At 42.6% G+C, this 10,052-nt stretch overlaps 1 protein-coding gene across 1 annotated transcript in view; it reads right to left on the bottom strand.

Annotated features, from left to right (window-relative positions):
• Window positions 1-3,588: 3,588 nt before the first annotated feature.
• The window catches only part of UACA (uveal autoantigen with coiled-coil domains and ankyrin repeats), a 70,478-nt gene continuing 64,014 nt past the window's right edge, over window positions 3,589-10,052 (bottom strand). The window contains exons 16-19 of the mRNA XM_044279353.1: window positions 7,097-9,871; window positions 6,658-6,777; window positions 5,723-5,788; window positions 3,589-5,564 (exon numbers count right to left, since the gene is read on the bottom strand). Coding sequence (XP_044135288.1) covers window positions 5,493-5,564; window positions 5,723-5,788; window positions 6,658-6,777; window positions 7,097-9,871 — 3,033 coding nt within the window. The 3' untranslated portion in view covers window positions 3,589-5,492. The remainder of the gene's footprint in view (window positions 5,565-5,722; window positions 5,789-6,657; window positions 6,778-7,096; window positions 9,872-10,052) is intronic.

Below are 10,052 nucleotides of genomic sequence, written 5' to 3'. Positions count from 1 at the left end.
ATCCTTACTTATTGGATAAAGAAATGTCACGATTTTTTCGCCCGATTACAGGCATATCTAGACATTGAGAAACCCTCCTGGATGAACGACCAACAACCTACATCCTCACCATTTCAAGAACGGACCAAGGGATGCAGACCACCAAGCAAGTATATGCCAAAGAAATATGATATGGTGGAGAAATACATCTCGAAGGTCCAATATGATTTGAACAGTCTTGAGAAAAAGAGGTCTCCTAAAAAGGGGAGATCTAATTTGTCTAACGGACAACAATGTGCCTTAAAAAAATGTATCTGCTGACAGAAGCATAGTGATAAAGATGGCCGATAAAGGCTCGGGGGTTGTAATAATGGACCGTACTAATTACAAAAATGAAATCATGGGACAACTCAGGGATCATGGGACTTATCTACCCCTAGATCATGATCCCACCAGGGAGTTTCTCACTGAATTATCAGAGATTGTAGGGAATGCCCATAAAAATTGAATTCTTACCACAAAGATGGTGGAATATTTGACTCCACAACATTCCTGCAATCTATACCCTACCTAAGGTCCACAAAAACAGGGAAAACCCTCCGGTAGGCCCATCGTTTCCGGTTGTGACTCTGTGTTCCAATCAGCAGCTAAAATGCTCGATAACCTCCTCAGATCCTATGCCCAAAATGGTAAATCCTTCATCCAGGATACTATGGATTTCTTTAAGAAAATCCAAAAGGTTAACTTAGGAGGAAATGACTCTTTTTTTAGTCACTATGGACGTAACCAGTCTGTATACCAACATCCCCACGGATGCAGGTATTGAGTGCGTCAAAATCTCTCTACAACAGCAGGTGGAATTCTCTCTAATTGAACAAGAATTAATTTTGTCCTTTTTATCCTTTGTCCTCAAACTGAATTATTTTTTGTTTGGAGGATCAATTTTATCTACAAACAGCCGGGACAGCGATGGGTTGTAACGTAGCGCCCACGTTTGCGGTTATTTACATGAATTCTTTTTTTAGGAAAAAGTGGTCTATCCCCATGCCATTTTCAATGAATAGGTTTGTTGTTGGGTTCAATACATTGACGATGTGTTTTGCATCTGGCAGGGTACACAGGAAGACCTTCTCGCCTTCCATCAGGCTATCAATTCCAGCGTTTCCTCCATCTCTCTCTCTGAACTTCAGTCGGTCGGCAATCTCTTTCCTGGATGTCTGCCTCAAGGTAAGAGACAATATTATTACAACTGACCTATACACAAAACCGACAGACAAAAATAGCCTACTCAGGTTTAACAGCTTTCATCCCCCGGGCCTCATTCGGTCCTTACCACGATCACAATTGATGAGAGTTAAGCGTATTGTCTCAGACCCTTCCATTGTTGAAGCTAGATTGAATGAAATGTCACAAAAATTCATTGCGAGGGTTTTCCGGCCCATAGCCTTCGTACACACACTCAAAGTAGCAGATATTCTAATTTGCTGACGCCTAAATCACTAACTAAAAAACCTATTCAGAAACGTATCCCATGTGTTACAACATTTTCACATCAGAGTATGGACATTAAAAAGATTGTGTATAAACACTGGCACATCCTGACTAGCAATTTCCCCAATATTTTTCATGAATTGCCACTGAAAATAAAAATATCAGGGATATGCTTGTTAAATCGGACCTTGGGACTAGTAAAGACAACACTATTCAGACCACCATCATAGGCTCCTCCATTAGAGGCACATATCCATGTTTCTCATGTGCTCAATGTAGTAATGTCACTAAGGGCCCGACCTTTATCCATCCCACTTCAGGGAAAACCTAATATCAAGGGTCACTTTTCATGCCAAACTAATTATGTGATCTACCTAATCAAATGCCCTTGTGGCCTTGGTTATGTGGACCAGACCAGTAAAAAATAAAATAAATAAATCAAGGAGCGCATTTGTCAGCATAAGTCAAATATTCGGACTAAAAAGTGCGTTTTATATCCTTTTTTGGGCCCTTTTCTAGCTGACCGGACGGCGCGATTATGTGACGTGTGCGTCACACATCTAATTTGCATGCACGCTTAGACGCCCACTTTGCGCTCACTGAGATATTCCATCCTGCTGCACTACTTCCTGTGTTCCAAGCCTCACTTTCGAATGGTTCCGCCCACTTGGGCGGACATGTGACGTCTGGCCACGAATTAGGGACCCCTGAATGGTATTTAATATGGCGCCCCGCATTGCAGGCTAGTGCCTGAAACACTTGGTATGTGGTCCTGTTAGTGGGAAGTGTTTGAGCCTATGGCTCCACCATACTATTCTTATTTCTACTATAGGGCATTATGTACAGTGTTTGCTCTTCTCTATAGCTGTACTGCTTTCCACTGTTGCTTTTGAAACTCTTCCATTATTGCCTCTGCCACCTGTTTAGGTGGCTATCACTTTCAGCATGTCCGCAGTCATTTAATATGGTACTCGGATCAAATCCTTGATGGTCTCCACCACATATCTGATCTGACTATCATACCACACTTGTAGTTTGGATATTTTTATTCACTCCAGCCCCATGTTAATGTATTGTTCATATGCCATGAAGCATGTCATCACGTATATATTATGTAACATGTCATTATGTCTTGTACAACTAATCATGTCTATTTAAACATTATATATGGCTTTGTTTTATGTATAATCATGTTCATATTGTATCGTTATATACGACTCATGTAAAAGTGGTATTTTAGTAATATTAATGCACATCTTACAGATATGTCAATTTATGTTAGCCCGAAACGTTGCAAGCAACTTGTGTACCACTGTGCCTGGCTGAAATGATATGAAATAAATTATCACGTATTATCATCATCATGACGGAGTGCTGTCTAAAAATTTGTGCGATATCTACAGTTCTTGAGGTGGAGCTATAGAACATAATCCGGACGTGCACCCAATTTTGCCAGTTTCAGAAAGCGTGCTGTGGTCTATTAGTTTTGAAATTACTGTATTACTCTGCTGTTTTTCCTGCATGAAATCCACACCGAAAAATCAACTCGTAATCCGCATAGTGTAGACATCTTAAAGGGGTGGTTTAAGCAACCATTACTGGTATGAATATAGTTGTTTGTTTCTGTTCCTTACAATTTGGAAGATCTCTGCTTACCGTCGGTATTAAAGTTTAATCATTCAGTAATGAGGTTTTCCAATTTTCCATATCATTTATTCTTTATGACCTGTCATGTGATGGGCACAAACATGCAGGACTCATGACAACACAGACTCCAACTAAACTGTAACAAGCCCTGCATCAGTGTGATTATATTGAATCTGCTGGTAAATTCAACCTTTGCCCCATTTAGAGATAGGATCATTTCCAGAGTTAAGTTTCATTCACACGTCCATGTTCAAATCCGTGAGAAGGTGGTCAGTGATGAATCCGTGCTAAAACAGTGATGTCTGAATACACGCATTGAAATGAATGGGGATGTGTGCTGTCTGTGGAGAACCCGCACAGACGTGTGAATGGGGCTTTAGGCGATCGAATGCTGTATAACTAAAGGACGGGATGCAAGGCGCTGTACATGTTTTGTGCAATGCATATGGACAGAAGACCAAACAACTGGAATTTCCCCACAAACTAAGTTTATTATAATTTATATATTAATCCAGTTCGGAACCAGTGAACACAAACTTGTAGTATATCTCAAAGGAGTGTAGATAAGCATAGTTGTGGACACCACACAGTCCAAACCCTGCGTATAACTGAAGACACGGTTATTACCTAAACTAAAAAAAACAGAACAAGCACCAAGCCGATAAGTCTACACGATAAAGCTTTGCCACCCCAAGGACTATATACTACATAGTAAGATCACATGGAACAGAGTTCAGGCCAGCTGACCGATTCCACAGAACAGGCACGTGAATCAAAATATCCATACAAAATATATATATAAATATATCTATCTCTATATACTGGGAGTGTAAACGTATATTGGAAAGTGTAAACTGGCATAAGAAGATCTAACGTCTCTTTAAAAAGCGTAGATTCTGAACCTGGCCAGCCAAGTCCATACCTTGGGTGACAGAAAGGTAACTGAACATGCTGCTCTGCTAAACGACATCCTTACAAGTTTCTAACGTCACATCTTTAAATCAACCTCAGATTTATACAGTTTCTATTTTTCAGATCCATTGATTTCTAGTCAAATGTCTCAGCTGACACAGGCAGATGGGAGACATGACAGTTTGCTGACCTTACAAGCCCGGGCTTACAGAAACAGCGCAGCGGAGCGGACCGGTGCTCCGCTGTTTCCGTAGCTTCCATTGTAGTGAATAGGAGTGCCGGACAGCTTGGCTGTTTCCATAAACCCAGCCACCTAAGGCCGGCAGGATGGAACAAAGCCTTTAAGAAAAAAAAAAAAAATTACCTAGATAAAAAGTTAAATAACCCTGTAAATGCGGTGCCTTAGTTAAAGGGGTTGTACTGTATTAGAAAAACACAGCTTCTTTCTTCCAGTTGTGGTTGGGTCTGGTCCTGCAGCTCAGCCTCACTGACATGAAATGAACGGTGCTAAGCTGCAGTATTATACACAATCTGTGGAAAGGTATGGCATCATTCAAGCAGACATTTTTCTAATCCTGTACAACCAATGCAGATCACAGCCTGAATCCAGAGTAGCATTCACAACATGGCCGGCTTCAGAGCTTAAATCTCAAATCATTCAGTGCTGGCACAATGTGCACAACATGAGCTGGTAATGTCAGCGTGTACTGTACAGAAGTCTGATGTAGGAGAAGCAGACTGTCCCACGGCATTATCAGGAGCTTATTAAAGCTGCTGGGGAAGGACGATCTGGAGAATACCACAGGCTGGAATTTGGGACCAGTACACGAAAAGTTATGTAAAGTAGTCACAGAGTTACTGAACTTTTTATGCAGATTATATCTAAACTGGTGCTGAAAGCTGGACATAGTCTTTCAAACATTATAAGAAGCCTTTCAGCGGGAACCTCCATTTTCAACTTCACAGGCCCCTAAGACTTGTTTAGTTGCTGCTGTGATACGTATAAATTATTCACATTGCCTTGTATTTTCCACTACATTACAATCCAGCCTGCCAGTGTCCACACTCTGCCTCCCCAGAGCCCAGTACTCAGTCTCTCTTATTCGACACTTACAACATATCTTCCATCTTTGACACTTGCTCGTCTTTCTTCATATCCTTAGGTCTCATCTTCTATAAACTTTGGCCACTTCCATGTTCCTTCACAACCAACATTGCCATTACCCTCTCAAAATCTAACGTTCACATCCTCCTACCTCACTTTCCCTTTTCTCTATCGTATTCATACTTCTCTTATTACATACGTTAACTTTCCAGCCCCTATCCAGTGTATATCTCATTCCACACTTATGTATGCAGTGTGGGGGTATCAACTGCCACCATGATTATAATGTGTAAGGTGTCCTGCAATAGCTTTATTGCCCACTACCCCACCAAATCATAGACTGTTCATTGATGGGATATCAGCAGACAAGTTCTTGTCGCATGTGTATGATCTGTAGTAATGCATCTTGTACATCTGCATCCATATGACCCTGTGAAAAAACAAAACAATGCTTTATCATCAGTAACTCAAAGGCCTGTATGTCACACAATATAATGTATGCCTGACACATACTATGTAAGCAAGGTTTCCATTTTACTATGTGACACGGACGCAAGGAACACATTATAATCTGTTTCCTCTGCTTACCTGCACCGCATTCAGAAGATGTGCACGATAGATGGAAATAATCTCCTGGTGTCTCCGATGCGTCTCCTGTAACAAATAATTATGGTGACATAAGGATTACAGATAGAAGAAGCTACTAGACACAAGAACATGTAAAGCTGACCAAAAGTATATATACAATTTTTTTTTTAACCATTGTATTTTTGAGTTACAAAAACCAGCCGGGGAAATCTGAGTAATTAGAGGCGGCGGGCGGGGGGGAATGGTCTTCTTTCAAAATCCCTATCCCTTGGCCACAGTGGAGAGCAGTTACAAAGAGCTTCTCTCACTCTACCTTGTGAGATCTGTTCAGGGCTCTCGCCAGCGGTCCAAAACGGATCAGTTTTGCCCTAATGTATTCTGAATGGAAAAGGATCCGCTCAGAATGCATCAGTTTACCTCCGTTCCGTCACCATTCCGCTCTGGAGGCGGACACCAAAACGTGCTGTTCGCCTGACGAAGCGGAGCCAAACTGCCTGGCACACAATGTAACGGATCAGTTTTCTCTGACACAATAGCAAACGGATCCGTCCCCGTTGACTTTAAATGGAGTTCATGATGGATGGCATAATACAACCGGATCCGTTCATGTCGGATGCATGCGGTTGTATTATTGTAACGGAAGCGTTTTTTTTTAATTTTGCAGATCCATGACAGATCTGCAAAAAAAAGCTAGTGTGAAAGTTGCCTTAGCTGAATGGGCAATGTGTAATGCTTAATTTCTCCTGTGGTGGTGCTCCAGGAAAATTAAACACTTACTCCCTACAAATTACAGCAGGTCACTGGGGTCCCAGCAGGGGGAACACTTTGGGATCTGTTTATTATAAAAAGCTCCAACTAACATGTAGGGATTTTTCAAAGCAGGCTACCCATTTTACTATGAGATTTAATGATAAGAGTCATATTATAGAACTTACGTCTAATTGGCACTGTAGAGACCTGATCTGATTCTGCAGGGCCTCCTCAGACTGCATCTTCTCAGGGAGCAGGGACAAACTGAGCTTCAACCTGTCCACATCATTAAGGAGAGATTGGATCTGGCCACAGGGGAAGAAACAGAACATCAGACTCTTGCAATTTAATATCCATTTTAACATTTTATTTAAAAAATATTCCCCATAAAGGTTTTCATAATTTTAACAGGATATCGGAAGCGATACATGTAAAAATGTATTGACTCCATCATTACCTCGGAAACCATTTGACGTACATTTAACATCACTACTATGTGCTCCTAGCATAGCAAGTGTATGCTAAACAATGTTGTAATGGGGCATCATTTAAGACTGAAGTAATAGGAAAATTATGTATACTTTAATAGGAACATACAATATGCCTAGAAATTTCCTTCCTCACCTGCTTGTCTTTGCTTTCCACATCTTCTGCTGATCGCTGCATTTTCTCCTTCAGTCCCTCGATTGTAGACAACGATTGTTTGTGCCTCTCCATGAGTTTACTGATCTCTTGTTCTTGACTGCTGCTCTTTTGCCTTAATTTCTCGCTCTGACGCAGAGCCTCTTGAAGGTCCTGAGCTGCTCGTTTGCTGTCCTCTCTGAACCTGTTGCTGGCCTCCTCAAGCTGAGCCACTCTCTGTTCAAGAGCTGTCCTAATCACACTAAAATCTGATTTTTCCCTTTTGCTGTAACGCTCCAGTTCTTCTAGATTTTGATGTGCCTTCTTTAATTCCTCATGAAGTCTATTCATCTCCTGCTCAGCCGTCCGCCATTTCTCCTCTTTTTCCCTTAACTTCAGTTCTGCTGCTGCAGCACTCCTCTGCCAGACCTCCTTTTCTTCGGCGTGCTGGGTGTTGGAAACAGAACCGGTTTTCAGGTTCTCCAGTTCTTGTTCTAAGTTTCGGACTTTTTCTTGGATCTTCTCAAATAAGTTTACTTTGGCTTCAAGCTCAGCCTCTAGAGTTGCCTTGGTGTTCTTCAATGTGGATTGCAAGTCATTATGTCTTTCTATAGGAATGTATTGACTGCTGAGACTTTCCTGCATTCCCTTGAGTTTCATTGTGGCCTCGAGATTATCTTTCTGCAACGCAAGATGTATCTCTTTGGAGTCTTTCTGTGACTTCTGTAACTGCTCTAAGCAGCATCGCAGTTCCTCCAACTCAGCAAGCATTGCACTTTCTTCTCGCTTTCGAGACATACGTTCTTCAGCAAGGCTACGTTCCGCAATCTCTAGGTCTTTCTTAAGAGTTAACGTTTCCTGCTTCTGCTTGGAGAGATCATCTTGTGTTGCCCGAGTTATGAGATGTTGTTTCTGTAGCTCAGACTCCATCTCATTCCTTATTGTCTGGAAGTCTTTCTCCTTTTCCCTGATGCTGGTCAGAGGAGCATATTTTTCAGTAATGCAGTGCTGCAATGTGTCCAATTCGGCTCTCTGTTCTTTGAGCGCTGCCTGTAGCTTCCCAGCCTCCTCTTTTTCCCGCTTATAACTGGCATGTGCCTGCAAATACTGTTGCTCAATCTGTTTGTTGCATTTCTGCAGCTCTGCCACTTTCTCAGCATGTTCCTTTTGCGTCACATAATCAGAACCCAACTGTTTCTTCGTATTGTTCAGCAGTGTCTGCAATTCTGCTCGGGTAGTGGCCTCCTTGGCTGCTTGATCACGCAATTCTGCACTCTTCTCAGTCTCACACTTCAGCTTTTCTTGCAATTCAGTTTGCTTTGCAACCTCATTCTTCAGCTGTTTCTGCAAGTCAGACTTCAGTGCAGACTCTCTGTCGAGCTGTGCTTGCAACGCTGTTTGCTTAGCAACAAGTCTCTCTAGCTCTGTCCGGACCATTGTCATGTCTTTTGTCTCACTTTCCAGCTGTTTCCTGATCGAGGCCACCTCGGCTTTAGATTTCTCTAACTCTGCAGTCAGTGAAGCCGAAGTCTGCAAATGTGTAGTCAGGGGTATGTGGTTTTCTCGTAGATTAACATTTTCTGCCAGAAAAGCTTTTGCTTTCTTTGCCTCCTCTTCACATTTTTTTGACATGTCTGCCAGCTGCTTCTCCAGTTCTTTGATACGTAGCTGCTTATCATTCATATTTTTCTCATGCTCTTCTCGAGGTGTAGTGGATGACTGGAGATGCATCATACCCTCCTTCAATGTTCTCCTCTCCTCTAGCAACCTCCCCTGCTCCTGCTCTGCCTTCCTGTGACTTGCCTCAGACTCTGCTAATTTCTGACTCAGGAGAGCAATGGTTTCCTCGCAGGCTCTCTTGGTCTCTGCGTGCAGTTGTGCTGGGACATGTTGACTTCTTAGCTCTCCTTTTAACTCTTCAATTTGCCTCTGCAGAAGAATCTTCTCAGTCTGCAGCTTTTCAGCTTCCCTACTGAGAATGCTATTCTTTACCTTAAGTTCATCCAACTCCTTCTTGAGCACGTCACACTTTGCCTCTGACCTCCTCTTTTCTTTATTAGCATTTTCAAGATCATCCCTAACCTTGGTCAGCTCCTGCTTAGCCTCTTCCAAGCTCCGTGACTTTTCATTTACGTCATTTGTCAGAAGACATCTCATGTTCTCAAACTTGTCTGTGGTGACAGCAAGAGCCAGTTGCTCTCCAGCCTCCTGGGCCCTTCGTTCTGCACGTTCTTTTTCTTCCTCACACACAGCTAGCTCATCCTGTAGGCACCGATTCTCCTTACGCATGCGTCCATCTTCTCTGCGCAGCTCCTGCACCAGAAGCTCATTGTGACGCAGCTGGTTGCGTAGCTTCCCAACTTCAGCAGATGCGCCTTCATATTTGCTTTTCATCTCTCTCAGCTGTTCCTGTAATTCTTCTGCACGAGAGGAGCCATTCAGAGCTTCTTGCGTTAGGTGATCTTTCAGTGCCAGGAAATGTGTTTGCATCTGCTTCACTTTACTTTCAGAGTCCAGCATGCGCTTCTGGACATCACGCAGAGCTTCTTCTAGCTGACGGATCTGCTTGTCTGAATCAGCTTTAATCCGATCTCTCTCAGATACTAGAGCTACACACTCTGAAGATCTCCTTGAAAGCTCTTGCTGCAGCCTCAACGTCTCCTCCCTGGCCATTTCATAGTATCTGCGGATGGTTTCTATTTCGTGGCGCTGGTCAGCATTTTCCCCAGGAAGTTCCAGAGGTCGCAGCTGAGACCTGGCCGGCAGGTGAGCTGCAAGCTAAAAGAGTAATAGAGATACAAAGTGTAAATACAGTGGCCAACACTCATTTATACTGTCTAATAGATAGTGTAACCTTAGACCAGTCTAAAACTCTGCCGGATTTATCAAAGTGGTGATGTCACATGCCAAATCTTGTGCACCTCTAGACTGGCACATTTTCTGGTGCTCTGTTGCATAA

This window comes from Bufo gargarizans, chromosome 2, assembly GCF_014858855.1.
Source record: "Bufo gargarizans isolate SCDJY-AF-19 chromosome 2, ASM1485885v1, whole genome shotgun sequence".
Taxonomy (NCBI): Eukaryota; Metazoa; Chordata; class Amphibia; order Anura; family Bufonidae; genus Bufo; species Bufo gargarizans.
The sequence above is the reverse complement of the archived record's forward strand: the minus strand, read 5'-3'. Positions and strand labels throughout refer to the sequence as shown.